Source organism: Elaeis guineensis, chromosome 12 (genome assembly GCF_000442705.2).
Source record: "Elaeis guineensis isolate ETL-2024a chromosome 12, EG11, whole genome shotgun sequence".
Classification (NCBI taxonomy): Eukaryota; Viridiplantae; Streptophyta; class Magnoliopsida; order Arecales; family Arecaceae; genus Elaeis; species Elaeis guineensis.
The window spans coordinates 3,934,691-3,955,461 of record NC_026004.2 but is presented as its reverse complement, the minus strand read 5'-3'; the positions used below and the strand labels follow the sequence as shown (position 1 = coordinate 3,955,461).

Below are 20,771 nucleotides of genomic sequence, written 5' to 3'. Positions count from 1 at the left end.
GAGACAGATGCGGCGAGGTTGAGGGAGGAAGGGATGATGGAGATTTAGAGAGAGAGAACGGAGAGACGTTGGTCTCGGGGTGTTCAAGTAGCGCGGGGAGCCAGCGGTCCCAACGGTCGAGTGGGTTAAGCGCATGTCTCGCGGGGTTACTCTTCCGCACCAGCTCCAGTCAAGCTTTAGGGTGGGAATTGGATTGACCCAATACGGACTAACCTACCTCTCTCTCTCTCTCCTTTTCATGGGATGGGTTAGATTGAAATTTTATAGATTGGATTGGGCTTAAACTCAAAAATTCCAATCTGTTCTCAAGTAGGATGAGGTTAGGATCGACCTTTACATCCAACACTCCCCTCTGAAATCGACCTAGCTTAACTCAATTCATTTGACTTGACTTGATTTGATATATGAACAAATAAAAAAAGTTATATGTCTATTTCATACAAGTTACCTATATATTCATATAATTACTTTTAGTCTTATTAAATTATTTGTTTTACTAAAATTTATGTAAGTGTAGTATTAAAATTTGCATATGATTTTGGCTAAATCCAATAAATATTAATTCAAAAAAAAAATCTCAAATAAAGATTAATTCAATAAAAATATCTCAAGTTTTTTTCTTATATCAAAATTTTGAATCCAATCTAATCTAGTAATGTGGCACAACTTAACTCAATCTAACCTAATCTTACCTGACTAGCTCAACACAATCCAAATTTAGCATATGATGGGGTTGGGTTGGATTAGTGAAATTCTAATCCGAAATTGAGTTGGGTTGGATTGAGAATAAGAAATTTAGAGAAGGATTGGGTCAGGGTTTGCCCTCGATCCAACTCAACCCATCCAAGTTGCAAACCTAGTTTAGATTGGCTATGAAGTTGGTTTCCATCTCTCTCTCTCTCTGATTGTAAAGCGGAAACTTGCCGGTCCTTATATTATGTCGAGTAGATTTAGATTTAGATTGGTATCATATATTTAAATATTGCTCCAAAAATTTGCCAAGGAGCAACTCTTGCATCTCAAAATCCTCATTGTATGACATGTTGGTTCCAAGTAGGAACCATCCACTTAGCGCTAGACTTTGATGCCATCCATTATGTTGTTGTTCGAGAGAAAAATAATGCTGGAGGTCCACACCATGCTAGTTATGCTGTGCAAGAGCGAAAATAATTTGATATAAACAAAAGACTCATGTGATGCATGGAAATAAATTATGAATAAAAATAATAGCAAATTTATAATAATTAATCTTACCTGAATATAAAATATTATATTTATAAGTTATTATATGTGGTAAGGGTTGCAAATGGGTTGGCCTAATATGGGACCCGACCTGACCTCAAGATAGTTAGATGTGGACTAACCATCTTTTAAGACCTATGGGTCAAATTGAGCTCACAAATTCTTCCTAGTTTGAGTCAAGTCCACGTTTTGTAATTTTCAAACTGCCTCCACTCAGTTCATTAGTTTCACAAGTCTAAAATATATTACCGAGCAATACTAGACAAAAAAAAAAAAAAAAAAGACCCACTCTCTTGAAACATCCCTCTTTTGAACCCTTGCCTAAACTAATCCCTCTCTTTTTATTTCAATAATCTCGAGGGATCCGAGAGACAAATCCCAAATCTCAAATCTATCTCAAATCTATTGTGAAAAGATAATAGTTGCAAAAAAATATCTTCACGACAACTCCATACACTTGTAAAAAAAAATTAGAGTCCACTGCAACATACCTTCACATGATGACAAAGAGAGAGAATTTGTAAGGACCTCGTGCCCTCGCTAGTAATTTTATAAGGAGGAACATGATAGATGTTAGGTAAATATTGGAGACTTGTAGTGGAATATTAGGGTCATTGTTCATGACATTCTCATGTAAAAGACACGCATATAGGGATTGAGATTGCAAAGACTTATGATCCTCCGAGACTTACCATCTGCAGCCACTTTAATCCACATGTTTTATATTTAAAAGACTTGGCTCAGCCTTGCATCTCCAGCAATTACAAGCCAACGAGATGTTCTACAAGAAGAACTTATTCTATTAATTTTGAGTGAATCTTCCTCTCTTTTTCATCTTGCACCTCCTCCAAAAGGGAGGGGCAGCCTCAACTGTTCGGCTGCCCGCTGCTGGGACCCAGTTCAAGATGGCCTAGAGGTAGGGCCCAACAAACCTATAGTTGGGCTATTTCTTTAGCCCAGTTAGTACTTTAATTAATTCTGCAATAAATTACGAACCTTGTCGGATCCGATTAGATATTACTTATCATTAACAAAGAGACATTAGCATGTTTTAAGAGACGTTAGCATGCTTTGCATGACAGAATGCCAAGCTTCTGGAGAAAAAGGAACATCACGCGAGCAATTATGACTAAACAACAAACTTTGTACAATAATTTGTGAATATACGTAGCCACTATGCTTTTGTCCCTTATTAATGAGGATGATCCTGTGTTTCGGAGGCGTGCATACGGATTTCCATTCCGACTCTAATCTTAAAGCAATTGCCACGTTTCAAAACACAAACGGCACAAAGAGACTAGATTTTTTTTAAGTAGCGCATATGGCCGCAAATTAGGATTGAGGAGAGACCATCAGATGGCCTCCATATTGCATGCATCATGTTCGATCGGATCGTGCCAATCCCACAATGGATAATACGCCGTGCTGTCCTTTGTATTTCATCGATTCTCGATTGTGCGCTCTCCACCGTGCATATGCGCGGGGTTTTACTCTGGTCCACTTGCATCCGGTGCATGCAAGAATTTCTCCATCAGATGGATGGCCTTGATGATCCTATTCATGGAGTGCAATGCCAAAAGTACCCAAACCTTATCCTGTCACCGGCAAAGCTGGAAAGTAGCAGACTCTGCTCGGCAAACGCCAACTCAAACCACGCAAAGCCATCACTCCGTGAGTCTCCTTCCTGCATCCTGTTTTGTATCCCAGACCGCCGTCCCGTAATTAATATAATATAATGATGATTATTTAATTAATTAATTCTCATTCCTAAATTAAATTCCCTTTCGAATGTCCGTCCTTCATCGGGCAGCTTAAATACTAATGGTGCATATAAATTTTGTGCGGGTAAATATCCATGATGTAAAGATTCGTGCTCGTGAATCTCGCGCGTGAGTGAATGGCAGATGGCCATCCTCCGCATAGGAATTCTCTAAGCGTCCGATTAGTAGTAGTTATCAAGCATGGTGGCCTTCTATTCTATATCTTATATTTTTTGGGCATCGTTTTTCCTACCGGTCTCCCTTTCTTCGAAGGCGCCCTCCTCACGCCTCTTTGTGAGGGGGAGACTACGCGAGAGCTCTCTCACCTCTTTCCCCGTACCCATCTCTCTCTCTCTCTCTCTCTCTCTCTCGGTCTCTCTCTCGTGTCTTGTGTCCTTTAGTGGGTGAGCTGAAGCCATCCCCGGTGCTTTGACTTAGTCTTCGGTCTTTGATTACAGCATGGATGCCCGTCGCTTGTCGATCCCAGAGCATTCTGTGCTTTGAGAATTGTCGAAGATCTCAAGGAAAGTGGAGTTCTCGGGTCTTCGCTAAAATAATTGGAGAAGGTAAGTTTGAATTTAGAGAATATCTTCTTTTTTTAAGTGAAAATTGGTTCTTTGATTTCTTTCTTTAATGGGCTCGTTTCATACTGCTAGAAAGTTTAGTTCTTGAATAAAAGAGAACTGGATTTTAGGGTTTCTCTCTGAAAAGGAAGATCATGTTAGGTTTACGTTTGTGTTTTTTTTTTTAAGGAAGTTTTTCTTCAAGATAAGCATATCTATCTTGCATTCTTTTATTCAGCGTGAGAGATTTGGTGGGATAAAGTGATAGCTTTGGTGAGGAAGGAAAAAAAAAAAGAAAAGAAAGCAACGTTGAGTTGGGTTGGAGGGAAAACCTAGGATTTTTGGCTAATTTTGCTTCGGCTATTGGGTTATATGAGTTGATTATGCACAGACGCATGCTACCTAAAATTTAGGTTGAACGAAAATTGTTTTTTAACTAAGTAGCTTGTGTTTTCTTTTTGTGATAGTATGACTGCGAGAGCTGGATATGTTCTATGGACTATGGCATAAGTAGTAGGTTTTGGTTCGTCAGAGCCCGGAATAAGCTAGCAGAATGGCGAGTTATCTGAAGAACCAATCATTCAGTTTTTCGAATTAAAAATAATCCTGAGAAGATGACCTACATAAAAGAAATGATTTCCCTTGAAGAAGCCTAAGAACTGGGTTTGAATTCAGTATCAGAAAGTGAATTGTGAAGCAAGTTTTGGATTCAATTTCCTTCTGCACTTTGTTGTGTTTGTATATTTTGGTCATGTTATTCAGGTCTTTCTTTGCAATTCCCTTTTTAGTTAAATTTGAATTTCTGATGGTATTTTGGATTTCTGTTTTTATGTCATTAAACAGCCACATCATTTAGGGTTCTTACTGACACATTCTAGCTCTAAGTACCCTTTTTCCTCCCTTCATTAAAATGAATATCTACAGAAGAAATATCAGGGGACCTTTATACTGCTGCCATGAAGTGTTTTCCTTTTCCAAATGGACTTAAGAAGAGTGAGATCCTTTCCACATTCTCTGCATCAGCACGGTCTAACAGTACCACGTCGACTGACCGTGATGTGAGGAGATCAGGGTCTGAGTTCAACTCTTGGAATGTTTCAGACATGAGCGCTGACTCCCTTGGGAGGTGTCAGTACCCTAGCTTCTCCCAGAGGCCAAGTGATCTTAGGGTGTTTACATTTTCAGAATTAAGGACTGCTACAAGGAATTTCAGCCGTTCACTGATGGTCGGTGAAGGTGGATTTGGATGTGTTTACAGGGGCACAATTAAGAGCTCTGAAGATCCAAATATGAGGCTCGAGATTGCTGTTAAACAACTAAATCGCAAAGGGCTGCAGGCAAGGTTCCTTTGGCATAAACCTGTTGCTTTATATCCATTACATATTTAAATTAGTTATTGCTTTACCGAACACTGAAAATTTCCATTTTAAAAAAGAAGATTTGCTAGTTACCCTCTATCTGATGTGCACAAGTTATTCGTTACATATGTGTGTTCTATCTCTATCTAAACAAGGATAACTTAAATTTCCTTCACCGAACACTGGAAACTTTTTTTTAACAAAAAAGAAGATTTGCTGGTTACCCTCTAACTGATGTGCACAAGTTATTCATTACATATGTGTGTTCTATTTCTATCTAAACAAGTATAACTTAAATTTCCTTTCCTTACCATTAAATTGGATAAGTTTGCCTAAACACTAAACTGTCAGTCTAATTGCTTTCATAGGTGTATTCTCATGCATCAGAGCTTTATGATAATTAAATCTGGTTTGTCATTGTAGATATTAGAAATTATAATACATGGCTATAAACTATGCAATTTAGATAGACACTCATCAAGTACGTGGTTATAATCCATGCAATTCATTATGTCGATGAGTTTGCTCAGTTGTTACATTGACATTTCAGAATCACAAACTGTTGCAGCACCAGGAACAGATGCATGAGGCAGGTGCTTCACACTATGTTGTCCAAAACTGAGTCACACTTTTGTTCTATTCCAGTATTTAAATTAATGCCCATATAATTCTTTGATGCACCAGATATATCACCTCCATGTGATAACACTCCCAGCTTGCTTTATCATGATACATTCCAAGCAAGAGTGGTTTTGTGATCAACGTGAAGATCACCATTAACTGGCAATAGCATAATATAAGATAAAAGTGAGTGGAAAGATTTTACCTGGTAGGTTTTAACTGTGGCAAATGTTTCTCATTTCATTCTGCAAGGTACTTTTAGGGTCTGAAGTTCATCATCATTGATCTTTTCTTAACATGAAAGTGGGTTAGGACTTGGGTGCTGACGCTCATGCCATATTAGGCATCTGGATTTTCCTGCTTTTTGGTGAAGTTAATAATTTATGGCATTATAAAATCTCAGAGTCGTAGGGTGATGATACTTGTGTAGAAAAAATAATATGGTATCTGTTTTAATTTTTTTTTTGTTACTAATGTCCCCTTCAGGAGTCATTTTTTGCCTTATTAATTGGCATACCTCCTTTGTGCCGCATATTATCTAATCAAGTTCATGCTTTTGTTGGCCCATGCATGACCAAGGTGCTCCTTGATGGGCACAACAAAGTGATATTTCTATTTGACTAGACAAGATTTTTTTATCCATAGAAGAATGAGTTGGTGAACCAAATTTTCCTCCTTTATCTCTATGCTTATCAAATCATGAATAGCTTCTTTGATCAACATTTTGAGTTTAGAAAATTAAAGTTTTCAGAAAAAAAATATATTTGGATGTCAGAATACCATCAGATCGTGATGCAATGCAGGATGCAACTGGTAGATATTATGATCAATTGGACTGGCCAAATCTCATAGGAGCCAGTGGAATCGCAGCCGGGACCCAACAATTCAACTTTTGAGGTTTTTGAGCAAATTTCCTATTAGTGTTCCAATTGAGGCATCATTATTGTTCACCAAAATTTTATATTTTTTAGCCCTATAATTTTAGTATATTTCCTTTTTTTTTTAGGTCAGAAATTTTATTCCCGGTTGGATGGGGTAAGGCCTGTTGATATAAGGCAGCCAAAGGGTTTTGTTTTGAGCAGACTTGGTATTGTTTTAATAATAATTTCATGGAGAAGTGTTTCTTCCTCCCTATCTTTCTTATCCCTGTTCTTCTTCTTTCTCTTCAATTGGCGATCTCGTTTTAAGCCTACATCATATGGTCTGATGGGACTGGTTGCTGATATTCATTTTAGTTTTCCTGCAAGTTGTCGGTTCTGTTCCTCTGATGGGAAATTTTCTAGTAGTTTTCCCTTAGAGGCATCATTAGTTTTCACCATAATTTTATATTTTTTTAGCTCCACAATTTAAGAATATTACCTTTTATTTCTAGGTTAACAATTCTATATAAAGTTGGACTGTACAAGGCTCGTCTATATAAGGCGACTGAAGGATTCGTTTTGAGCAGACTTGTTTCAGTTTTTAATAATAACTTCATGGAAAGAGTCCTATCTCTCTTGTTCTGCTTCTTCTTTCTTGTCAACTTGCGGTCTTGTTTTGCAGCTGCATCAGATGGTCTGATGGGAATAGTTGTTAATATTTAATTTTACTTTCCTACAAATTGTAGGTTCTGTTCCTTGAGGACAATCAAGATTATTTTTCAGCTCTGGTTGCAATTTAATTGATGAATCCTGATGTTGCTCCAATAAGATTTGGAGTGCTGGTTCTGCATTCTTCTTCATTGGTCTCCTGCAGAAGCTTGGATTAAAATTAGTTTCAACTCAGGGACAGGATGCTTAGTGTTTGGCCCTTTTTAAGGTATCTGGTGTAATTATACTAAAAGTACTGATAATCCAATTTAGCTGAAATTATGTTTGCTAAATTGGGTGTCTCCCATCCAACAGCATCTCATTGACCATGGAGATCAATTGAAGTAGGCATAGCACAAAATCTTACTCAGATGAGATGTTAACATGATGTGGATGCTTTGTAGGTGTCTTGCTATCATTTGCATGCTATATATTAGTTTTATTTGGTTTAATACGAGCAAGGACAATCCTGTCCTTATCATTGGAGAAAGAATAACAAGTTTCTACTTTCTCCATAGTTCAAATCCTTAAATTACAAGAAACTTCTTCAAATTTGTTGTTGATATGGAAGTAGTCATCAACTGTATGACTATTTGTTTCATTTTCTTTATTCATTCTGAAGTGGTAAAAGCTTTTAGACTGGTCAGCAACACTAGGGGGAAGAATATTCATCCTAAATCATGCTTTGAGACCATATATTTTTTTCTTGTCAGCACTCTCAGGAATTAGAAAAACATATGTAGGAGTTGCAAATCTAAATTGTTACTAGTGTTTATTTAGTGAAAATCTGCCGACACCATTCTGGCTGTAGTGCTAACTTTTATGGCCATTTTCTTAAGTAAATGATGTATTCTCTTAGCTTCAGAATGCATGTCAAATTCTATTGTATGGGATGCAGATAACTGCTACTCACCTTCACGATCCTACATTTTCTCTCAGGGGCACAAAGAATGGTTGACAGAAGTGAATGTTCTTGGGGTAGTTGAACATCCAAATCTTGTCAAATTAGTAGGCTATTGTGCTGATGATGATGAAAGAGGAATACAAAGACTTCTTGTATATGAATATATGCCTAACAAAAGTGTAGAGGATCATTTGTCACCTCGATCAACTACAACTCTTACATGGCCTATGCGGTTAAAAGTAGCGATTGATGCGGCTCGCGGCTTGAAGTACTTGCATGAAGATATGGATTTTCAGGTACTTAGTTTTCCTATCAGTCCTTGCCAAGTTAGAATCTAATTATAAGTGGCGTTTATTGCTTTACTATGATGTATCTATGTTTGCAAATGCGTGCATCTGGCATGTAATGTAAATTTCTGCAACAGCATATTTATCAAGGATTTAAGTTCTAGCGGGACATCTCGTGGGACACCAGAATGAGGTACCATTCCATATGTTGGGACAAGATCATATTGCTATCGTCCTGACATGTTGATTGGCATGCCTTGGAACAGCCCCTATCCCAGGTGTCGAGACGGAGTGCGATAGTAGCGTGTTCCATTTCATGGGAAAAATGGGATAGTCTTGTCCCACGGGAATTAAAACCTTCACATTTACTATATCATTTCTTTTTGGTAGCTCAGTTATTTGTCATTGTCATAAGATGTAATATCAGTTGTGTAAAATTTGTTAGAGAAGCATCACTTGAATTTACTAAGATGTTAATGGTGCATCTAAATTATAATGTATGTACTACTGAACCATTCGAAGAATAGCACTATCTTCCATACATGCTGCACTGTCCATATTACATGCTGAAAGGTCAAGAATCTTACATGATGGCTTTGCTTCACCATATATTTGAGATATTTTATGAACTAGAAGTGCTTTTACGAAAATGATTTGGACATTTGGAGGTCTATGATCAGTTGTCCTATATCCTGCCTGTATGTTGTATTGTTCTTTGCTTTTGTTTATTACCTGCTCTTATATTAGCTCACATTATTGGCACACTTATGAAGATGTGTAGCTACTGTTCCATCTTATGTAACTCAATGAAAATTTTGATTATGCTTTCCATCTAGGTAAAATTCAATGTCAGTGATGATGGTTAGAGATTGACCAATAGGCCTCTTCACCTTAGGGGCAGCTTCAGTAATTCTACATGGAAGGATGGTTTTTTATAAGAGCGGATACATGTAGAGATAAACATATGCCGTTTTTTAAATTTCTTTCCTTATGTTTAGGCTCCTTGTGGAACATGTGAATTGTTTCCTCTCGACAATATTACCGCCTTCAGGGTGTCTGATAATGTCATATTTGAATCATCTTATCATTAGCAGCTTCCTTCTGTTTTGCATGGTTATTCTACCACACCTCTTGCTAATTGCTGCAAATAATATTCACACATGCATTCAGATAGTGCTTCATATCATATACAGGAGATGGCAGTCTGATAATGGTATCGAGGACAAAGTCTTCCTTTGATTTGTTTCTTCCAAATCCTCGCAATCCAATTATTATTTATTACATATGCTCATTATCTTTTGTTGTTTTTTCTGTTTTTATAGGCTTTCAAAAGATTTTATCCGTCATATTTCAAAACAAAGAATAAATGCAAAGTTTGTTATCTGATGAGATGTCTTAACCTACTATTACCTCTAGAAGTTGATCTTGATGGTGCAGATGGAATTTTTTTTCCTGACATTTTAATATATGTGCAGATCATTTTTCGAGATTTCAAAACATCCAACATTCTCTTGGATGAGCACTGGAATGCAAAATTGTCTGACTTTGGCTTGGCTAGACATGGACCATCAGAAGGATTAAGTCATGTTTCAACAGCGGTATGTATAGTTCTGTGGATCTTTTCGGTTTGTTAGCTCTCCTGCATTTTTTTTTTTTGGTATTGCCATGTGTAAAAAGCATCTGCGGCATTGTTCTGGCTAATTCTAGGAAAGTGTATGCAATGCTTGGAAGGTTCAAGGAAGCCATAATTTTGATCTAAATCTCAGTTGTTAGGGCAACTAGAAGGTCCATAGTTCCCACATACATTTATGGATATGCTGCCAATTAATTGTAGAAGCCTGTGAAACAATCATATAGTATTCTTTACAATTAATTGCTGATATAGGCCTATAGATTTGAGGACAAAGAAGTAAGCGGGTTAATATGAAGTACATGCATATACCTTATTGGAACATCAAGTATCCAAATGGCTGATTTTGACGACTACATTTAGGAAATGTTGTTTTTAGATTATCGGTAATTATCACATTAAGTACATTATGAAAATAGTTTTTAGTACCACAAAGCAGAAAGAAGATGCAAGTGATGATTTAGGAAATGTCAAGAAACTGTTGAGAGAAGTTAAGCAATCAAGATGGGGGCGATGGTAGACTGAATGGACAGGTGACTAGGAGAAAAAACTTTGGTAAGTGATTGAGGAAACTGGAAATAAGCTAAGCATCATCTCAGAGACAGGTATTAAGTAGAACTCTTTCATTTTAGAAATTTGTTTGGGTATTGATATCAACAAGGCTCTATCGCAATATATTTCCTAGCCATGCTAATTTTCTTATTATTTATTGTAATTTCCAGCTTTTAATTTTCAAGTGCAAACTTCTCTGACAAGATATAATTGTGGATAGGGAAGCTATACAATTTTTCTATGTTGGTTAAAGATGGTTGGAATATACCATACAACAGAAGAAACACTGATCAAATTTTATATATACAGGTTTTCATTAAATACAAGTGAGTCTAATTGTAACTTGGGGTTAGTGCTGCAGTCATTGAGAAATAAGAATTTTTTGTTTTAAGCTCAGGTGTTGACTACAGGACTTGGAATAGCATGGAAAAAAAATCATTTTCATACCAACTAATACATAGTTTTCATAAAATTTTGTAGTTAAATCAGTATGATGCGCCACTGACAGTGAATGTATGCAACAGAGTAAATAGTGTTGCTTCATCTGCTAATGATGCCTTCCATTCAAATCTAATTCTGGTGGAAACTTATCTAAACAGGTTGTAGGAACTGCTGGCTATGCAGCTCCGGAATACATGCGAACCGGTCATCTCACTGCCAAGAGTGACGTATGGAGCTATGGTGTTGTCCTTTATGAGCTTATTACAGGTCGTCGCCCACTTGATAGAAACCGCCCAAAAAGTGAGCAGAAACTTTTGGAATGGGTCAAGCCCTACATATCTGATGTCAAGAAGTTCCGACTTATCCTAGATCCAAGGCTAGAAGGACAGTATTCCTTGAAATCTGCAACCAAGCTTGGCTCTGTGGCAAATAGATGCCTAGTGAGAAATCCCAAGTCTAGGCCCAAGATGAGCGAGGTGTTGGAGATGGTGCAAAGGATTGTAGAAAGCATGGAGACTGGAGCTCCGCAACCTCCCCTGAAAAGTTCCATTTCAGAAGAAGAAACTTCAGGAACAAGGAAAAAGAGAGGATTAAACCTAAAGAGAAGGATTGTGGATTGGAAAATGGGAGAAGGAATGCGGTTGGTGTGGCAGGGATGGACTCCGAAACTTGTCAGGACACATTGATGAAAGTGGTGATAACGATGATGAAAAAGTATATATCTTGTATGATGCATTTGTGTGTGCTCGAATTTAGTAGTTAGTTCCTGTTATTGGGAATTATCATGGTTATCCAATAGGTGAAAGTGAGGGAATTAGCGGCGGCAAATTTGGAGGTTGTAACAGTGGCACCTCCTGCCTCCTTAATTCCATTAAAAAAATGTTGGAGTTTGTAACATGCAAACATCGTGCTTAACCAAGTACATTTTGTATTCTTCTTTTCTAATGATAATATTGAGAATGGTCGATCTCATTGACGTGCTTTCATCCTTCACATTGAAATAATTGTTGCTTATGGTTTCACATGCTGGCAAATTTTCTTGCAGTGATTGAACTGAATTTGTTCTCTTCTGCTTGATCATTGTTTAGTGGCTGATATTATTCTGCAGGAGTATTTTATCATTGGGATGTCCATTGATTTCTAGGTCAATTGTGCCAGAGGAGGTTGTCTATCCAGCTATCTTTGGTTTAGAAGGCAGTTATTGATTATGATTTTTGTGTCAAAGACAACAAGTGCTGTTGGATTGTTGATCTTAATACATGATAGTGATTCTTAGGTACTTTTGCATCCTGTCAGGTTGCAGCAAATTGAAGGATTTCAGAGCTGGTTAGTTATTTAGGAGTGATTCACAAAGGTCCATATTCCAGGAAGAAATTTAAGGTAGCTTGGTGGATCTTTCTTGATATTGTTCTGTCCAGTCCGCATTTGAGAACCAAGGGTTAAACAGCCTTTCGTCAAACAAAAATTACAGGGAGAATCTCCTATGCTGCTTACTGTAAGAGCAGATAAGAGAAATGGAGCATCTGGTTTCCTGCTGTTCTCAAAGGTCTCTAATATTATGCCGCATATGAAGTGGCATATGAATGCTTACAAGAAGGAAGTTTCAGAGGTTGCAAAGCAGTGCAAGGGCTAAATGGGTTGGCTGACTAAATGATAAATTTTGAACCTAGAGGGGAATTATCGGCAAGGTGAAGCAAGCAAAACACTGCAGGTACTCTCAAAATTTCCTGCCTGGAAAGATGATCTGGGTAATCGAAGCTTTGAGACTAGAATGGGCTGAATACATCTAAGAGAACCATGGATTATATCTATAGGAAGGCAACAAAGTTTCTTTCCAAGAATGATGGGGAGCATGGCATACTACTTTCGGATTACCAACCAGCCTCTACTGTAACAAATTTCTCAGGCAATGAGAGATGGGAGTCTGGCTCATTAAAGATGCGTTCGCTGAAAAATTGGAACATGCTTTTAGGGCCATGGATTAGAACAACACTCTGGACTCTGGAATAAATGGTTTATTGTCCAATCTTGTCAGAGGTGTCAAAGCACTGCAAAGGAAGACCTGCTAGAAGTTATGAACATATGCATTATAAAAAGGTCAAGATTTTGCTTTCATCTTTCCAATGGACAAACTAAGAAGATTGGCAGACGACAAACCCAACCGGCCCTTTTTTTGGGTCACACCTAGCACTTCCTAGTGGTGATAGACCAAATATAGGTGGGGTGGTCTGCTTGAAACAGCCAGAAAGGATTGTGATAATGAGGCAAATATCTCAAGAAGTGCAAGTTGATTTGTCCATTACCCAATGAAGTAAGAACAAAATCAGGAAACATTTGAAGCTACTCTAAGTAGCTCTTATCCATATGTTTTTTGGATTAAAAAAGAAAATAAGGGAAGGTACTAGTTGCACCCCATCACTCCATTAAGAAAATGAAGAGCACAAGAAGTGAGAGCCATCTAAAGCTATCAATTTGTGAATTGACTATTCGCCTGTAGGATGGATGATTGCTGGAAAAACTGTCACGCTCCGAACCCAACACCCGGGTCGGATACGTGATGGCCGCACACTCCTTAGAGCAAGCCCTAAAGAATATGCAAGGCCAAAATAAATATTACAATCTTAACATCCATAACAATTAATTTCAAATATAATTCATAAAATCTTGCATAATTATAATTTAAATTTCTTTAATTCTCTGATCAGATACTATGACACTCTATTTATCCTTCTGCTCACACGTAAATCTAAGCCATAGCCAATCATAAGCATCCTGTAACTCTGAGAAGAAAAAGAAAGATGAAGGGGTGTGAGCTTTACAGCCTAGTAAGAATTCCCATATCACACTGATATAGTAATATAGTCTGAAAATAAGGATAAGCAATAAAATATAAAATCTCATGTTCAATGTCCAGCATAATGCAAACATTCATAAATTTTCTGTCTTATCAAAATAGATGCATCATCATATATTAACAGGTGAAACACTTTTGTTCAACAATTGTTTCATGTTTTATCTTTCATTTCTCCTTTCATAATCACATGATTTTTAACAGTTTCCTTCTGGCTCTGGACTATCCAAATCTATACCTCAATCATCATCCGGATCGAATCCACTTAAAAAGTCTTTCAAGACTGTCCCAGGATGAGCTCCTGGCCGGCTGTCCCACGTACCAAAGCCCGTGAGAGGCTGTCCCAGGCATAAGCTCCTGGCGGGCTGTCCCAGGCATGAGCTCCTGGCCGGCTGATCCACCTGTAAGCCAGTGGGGGCTGTCCCAGGCATAAGCTCCTGACGGGCTGTCCCAGGCATAAGCTCCTGGCCGGCTGTTCCACATGACAAGGCTAGTCCATACCATATATCTCTTTTTTTTCATTTAATCATTATGTGTTGTATTCATCAATCAATTCTGTCTTGCATTATGATCAATTCAGATATGTCATATCCATATAATCATGCCATCAATCTCTGATACATATATATTGACATAACATACTCATGCTCAAAATCAAATAACAGTATCTCAGGTATAATAAATTCATCGATCTCAAATCCGACGATGCAAAACCAATGATGCAAAACCAACAGTAAAATAGCATATATATAATAGTGATCATGTACAGGGATTCTTACCTTTACCGGTGACTGATCCAAACACAGAAGTCAATGTTCTTCTTTGATTTATGAATTTCTCTAACAAGATATTCCACTCGATATCATATACAGACAATCATCTCTTCATAACCCTGATCAATATAAAAATCACATATATGGAGAAAATTACCGATAATTGATCCTAATACACAAATCGAGGATCTCTCTTAGGATTAACCAAAATTAGGACTTGTCTATGTATCTGGATCCTCCACTGATCCATAAGACTTCTAGAGAGAGAAAATTCATGAAGAGAGAGAAAATTCTAGAGAGAGAAAGTAGAGAGAGAAAGTGGAGAGAGAAATCTTCGTATCCTTTAGATGAGGCAATCATGGTCGAGACCATCAGAGGTCCTATCAGGATGATTCAATATGAATCAAGTGTTACAAATTTCGAATAGGATCAGTTGGGATCAGATCTATCGCACGAATTTCGGAGCAATCTCAAATCATCTTATTTTCATCTTCAAGTTTATTCTAGGGTTCATGATGCAATCAGAGAGGAAGAAAAGATCCTAGAGAGACAAAATCCGTAAAGAGAGAGAAAAGTCTAGAGACAGAATCTAGAGAGAGAAAATGTAGAGAGAGGAGAGAGAAAAGAGAGAGAAAGGAGGGAAAAAAAGAGAGAGAGGAAAATTCTCTCTCTTCTTCTTCTTCTTATTTTATTTTATTTTATTTTTTTCTTTCTCTTATTTTCTTTTTTTTTCTTTTTCTTTTTTTCTTTTCTTTTCTTTTTCCCCTTTTTTTTTTCTTTTCTTCTTCTTTTTCTTCCTTCTTCTTCTTTCATTTTCCCGCGGCCTCCCTTGGCTGAAACAGGGGAGGACCGTGAGGTCCCCCCCCCGGTGGCTCGGGCTCCGGCGGGGTGGCGGCCTGGCCGGAGATCCAACAACGGCCGGCGGCTCTTTTTTTTTTTTTTTTCGAAAAACAGGGGATCCGTCCCCTTTCTTCAAGAACTCCGACCATTGGCCGGTCGCCGGCGGCCAAGGCTTTCAGGGAAGGAAGAGAGACATATGGGAGTCCGGTCTCAGGGATGGGACGCCGCAACCGGCGGCGCCGGTGGCCGGAAAAGAGAGGAAAAGGTCCGGCCGAAACAGAGCAAAACAGGATTCACTATTTTCAAGGATTTTCCGACGATCCTGACGGCCGGTGAGGAGTTTAAAAACATGGGAAGAAAGAGAAGAGAGAGAGGAAGAAAGATTGAACCCTTACCTGAACTCCAGGGGCTTCTTTGATCTTCAATTTTCGACGAACACGAGAAGAGGCTGCCGCGGCTTCTTCGGAGAAAAGGAGAGAAATCGGGCTCGAAGATCACCGGTGGAGGGTCCTGAGAGAGGGAGAGACTTATTTATAGGGGTCCCTAGAGTTCGGGTGATCCTAGGACTCCCCTTTCATCCGGGATTCACCGGAGAAGAAGAAGACTCCCTTCGGGAGTCTCCTTCCGCTCTGTTTTTTTTTTTTTTTTTTTTGGGTTTTGGGCTTGATCCTGAGCCGGGATGTTACAAAAACACTAGAAGTCTATCTTCTAATCTCAATGTAAGAGTGTCTAAATGATCTATTGGATTGGGGTGGCAAGTAAACCTGGCATTGCTTAGACCAAAAAAAAAAGAAAAGGAGGAAAAACTTTGATCCCCTACCAATTACTTGCTTATCCAGGTTAAATATTTGATTACATTAGATCCCAGAGTACTAGGAGCCTGAATTGAGACAACTGGCAGGTTACATATTTGCTTTGGTAGGTAGGATTGGTTATCCATTGTTTTTTGTACAAAGAACATCATTATGTCCAATTTGTTACATGTATAGAGGTTTGAAGCCAAAATGAATTGTCTTGTATTATATAAATCTCCTAGTTCACTCTGAACGATGCAGTGGTGGCTATTGGATTTTACGTCCAGGTCGTTCCAGATTATGTAAGAACCTCAACTAGAGCCATAAATCTAAGCTATCGACCATGTGGTAAGAATTTGCCGGAGGAGTGCTGCATGATTCCTGCTGAAAAACCTGACATCTTGTCCACTAATTTTTTTATGATGATTGTAAGTAACACTAGGAAGGATAGAGGTGGCAAACAAATTTCATAGAGATTTGTGTTGTTCTCTCCATGAACATCGTAATGTTTTTTAAAATGCTAATAATTTCCTTGAATTACTTAATGTCTTGATCCTATTCTAGAGGTTCTTACTCTTATCTTGATCATGAATAAAAGAAAGCTACCCTTAGATCTGTGAGGGTGAAGATATCTGAGCTGAGAAAATAATAATAATAATAATAATAATAATAATATTATTATTATTATTATTATTATTATTATTATTATTATGACGATGGCTGAAAACTGAGAAGTTATGCTTCAAAAGAATATTGCTTTAGGTTCTGAAAATTTTGGTGGATGAATGAATGTCATAAAATAGTAGCAGTCACACAATGATGTGAGCTAGTACAAGAATAAATTGAAAGAAGAATGATTTTATATATGTATAATATTGATGAAGGATTCACTTAAATAGAAGAATGATTTGATACATGCATGTAGAAAAAAAGAAGGATAGAGGTAGACCAAAAATCATATAAGATAAAATAGCAAAAAAGGACTCGATTTCTTGACATTTTTCATGAGATTTGTCCAAATAGAGCGGAATGGAAGAAAAAAATTTACGTGGTGAGTTGAGTTTGGGATTAAGGCTTAGGTGAGTTGAGTCGAGTTGATGATATAATATGATGTATGAGAAAAATGAGAATACAACGGCTTAAAAAGACTGCGAGTCTGATCCTTGTTCCCTAAAACAATTCACCAATAGGCCAGAGGATCTATTTAAACACTAGCTGTCACCTTCTATTAGTTTGGCAAAGTGACTCGAGAGATGAATTGTTTTGTGCCCGGCTGCTTTGATCGAGCTCATTCACCTAGTCAAGTCCCAGACATGCATTGAGCCAGACTTCTGATTTCATCTAGGTGTATCAGTCATATTAATTGAACTCAACCATGCATCACTCCAGAAGACGCAGATCCCTGCTCTGAAAAAGAAAATGAGGTGAAAGGAAGGGCGGGCACAACATTGCATGTGCTATTGCATTATTTCTTTTGGGTAGAGAAGAAAGCAAAGACTTTCTAACATGGACCGCTGCTTTTTCTTTCATCCAGAATCGTTTGCATATTCTCAAATCTCAATATTCTCTTGGTGAAAGGAAGAGAGGGGAAGGAGAGGCTGTGGTACAATGTTATAGAAACTTGAAAGTTTGTACATAAGATTCCATATTTCAGAAAAGAAGCCGAAAGTGCTCTATTGGTGGAGTTTTTATCAGTTGAGGAGAAAAGCACTGTTCATCTCAATCTCCACATCCCTTTGGTTGGCCCCTCAAAAGTGTCCAACTTTTCCATTACTTTCCTTCATGATAATATATCCTCCATTCTCTCAGGTCACTTCGAGCTCCAAGGGCAGGTAGCCATGGATTCAGGGCGGGCAACCAAATCCCTCGTACTATTCTGTGGACCAAGGAACCATGCATGCTTGCCCAAACAGTGATGAACACGCTATTCTTCTCTCTCTCTCTCTCTTTGTTTTTTTTGGAGTTGAAATTGTGATCGTCTTTTCTTATCTTTTCTTATTTGGATAAATGAGGTTGTCAATGTCAGCTGCTAGCCTTAGCAATTGGTAGAAAGATGTTTATGTCTAGTGAATTGTCATTGATGGACGAAGCCAAGGGTAGAATGCATGGTTGGTTAATATTGTACCCTGCTTAGTCACGTCACACCAAGAGATCAACAAAATCTGAGGTGGATCCTATGAGATCTCTGTGAGTTTGGCTTTGCCAAAGCGAGCCCTAATAGGTTGACTCAAAAGTCAAACCTTACAAGCCATGAACTCACAATGAGCAGCATCTATGCACCTTGTGGCTGTTAATATTCTCACTAGCATTGATTTCTATAAATTGCTGCATTCAATATATATATATATATATATATATATATATATATATATATTTTTTTTTTTTTTTTTTTTTCTTCTTTTCAAATAGGAAGCTATTTTAAAATCTGTTCTTTTCAAATAGGAAGCTATTTTAAGATCTGTTAGAAATATAAATATAAATATAAATATATATATATATTTATATATTTCTGACAAATTTTAAAACAGGTTTCTATTTGAAAAGAAGAAAGAAAGAAAGAAGAATCATATATATATATATATATATATATGATTCTTCCTTTCTTTCTTCTTTTCAAATAGGAAGCTGTTTTAAGATCTGTTAGAAATTTATGATTAATTAAAGATTCAAATTTTAATTTTTTCTAGGCATCAAAGTGGATATATATATATATATATATATATATATATATATATATATATATATATATATATATATATATATATATATATATATATACATATATATATGATTCTTCCTTTCTTTCTTCTTTTCAAATAGGAAGCTGTTTTAAGATCTGTTAGAAATTTATGATTAATTAAAGATTCAAATTTTAATTTTTTCTAGGCATCAAAGTGGATATATATATATATATATATATATATATATATATATATATATATATATATGATTCTTCTTCCTTTCTTTTTTCTTTTCAAATAGGAAGCTGTTTTAAGATCTGTTAGAAATTTAAGATGATTAATTGAAGATTCAAATTTCAATTTTTTCTAGACATCAAAGTGGTTTATTAACAAACAAAAGCTTAAAATATTATAAATATATCTATTACTGTCAGAAATATGAAGTAAAGAACGAATTAGTGCTAATGTTGTTGCTTGCAGTATGTGTAGCCGCGGAGGCCCTTTGCATCTGATATCTCTATTAAGTTGTTTATATATTTAAAATTTTCAAAATACACTATATTTTTTCAAAAAAAAATATACGGTGCATTTGATTCATTTCAAATAACAGAAGTGTTGTAATAAATACAACAGTATATTTATCAAGTGGTACAAATAATATAAAATAATTTAATGAAAAAGTTGTAAATATTTTTGTTCTTGCATCAGGCATGCTAATATTTTATCTGCAATAATTAAGAATTGAGGACTAAAATTCAAAATAGAATTTTGTGTATCTTGAATTTTGGGATTGTTCTTGCACCAGATTGACGATCGTCCGTCTGTATCGAAAAAAGAAAAAAAAAATCCAGAGTAAGACGCCGCATCAGCACGGCGTTTGGAATACGTATAGGGACATACAGTGCATTTTATTTAACCTTTAGCTTTCCAACAGGTTACATCCACCCCTATCCCTCATTTTACGTCACATCCATTTGTCATTCTCGGCAATTGCCCATCATCTAAGCATGATTTCATTACTTGTCCCTCAGTGACAACCCACCAACGATTATTGATGTTGCAACAATCGTTACAGAGATTTAAATTTAACAATATTTAAATGAATAGTGAAAAAGTTGACAATAGCTGCTGTGATAAAGTGATAGCAAGATGGTGATAATGAATCCGTATGGATTAGTATTTATAATGTTGAAGGAGATTTGGGAGATCGTCATAGAAATGGTTGTAATACTGTATTGGATGTTGTTATAAGTCAAAAAATATTGATCTCGCACAAACAAATAATGTCGTGGATAGATAATTATTTTATTTTTTATTATATATATATATATATATATATATATATATTAAAAAAAAAAAAGTTTCCTCTGCATAGTCATCGAGACCTGAAGGGAGGTTGCCAGATATAGACAAATAATTTTATCAACTGTACCAATTGATAATTATACATTAGTTAATAACATAACATAAACTATTGGTGAAAGCAAAATAGGTAAGTTCCAGTGGAATCCGGTGTATTAATGCTGAAATGTAGAAATAGATAAGTTTTATCTATAACAATTTTGCATGAGATATTTGCATACGATTCTAGTATTTCTTTTAAAACTTTGTATCTAATCCATCTGAGAGATATTAACCCAGTCCAGATCATGGTAGAGTGCGCTTAACCAATTCCAGTCCAAATTGGTCACTATCCGTCCGTGACATGGTGCAGTTGACCAGTCAAATTGCATCACAATTATTCCAAAACTTCCAAATGAAATCCTAGGGGAGGGAAATTTCATCAGTTCTGAACAACCCAGGAGGTAAATTACGTCCTCATCTCTGTTGTTGGAATAAATGCCAACCAAGGAAAGCGGCAGCAATAACGATACAAGATCCTCCGATCAGAAACGTCCAATGAAGA

The 20,771-nt window shown here is 36.8% G+C and overlaps 1 protein-coding gene across 2 annotated transcripts; it reads left to right on the top strand.

The window, feature by feature from the left end:
- The first annotated feature begins 3,239 nt into the window (after positions 1-3,239).
- On the top strand, positions 3,240-11,902 carry LOC105055577 (serine/threonine-protein kinase PCRK1). 2 transcript variants are annotated; one of them, XM_010937431.4, is made up of 6 exons: positions 3,240-3,338; positions 3,461-3,568; positions 4,490-4,902; positions 8,052-8,312; positions 9,779-9,901; positions 11,085-11,902. In XM_010937431.4, exons 2-6 carry the CDS (start codon positions 3,466-3,468, stop codon positions 11,610-11,612), a joined length of 1,428 nt encoding a protein of 475 aa, XP_010935733.1. In that variant the 5' UTR covers positions 3,240-3,338; positions 3,461-3,465; the 3' UTR covers positions 11,613-11,902. The 2 variants fall into 2 exon arrangements, with proteins under 2 accessions (XP_010935733.1, XP_029123550.1); XM_029267717.2 differs by adding an exon at positions 4,033-4,327 and having other exon boundaries at positions 3,256-3,568.
- The last annotated feature ends 8,869 nt before the right edge of the window (positions 11,903-20,771 follow it).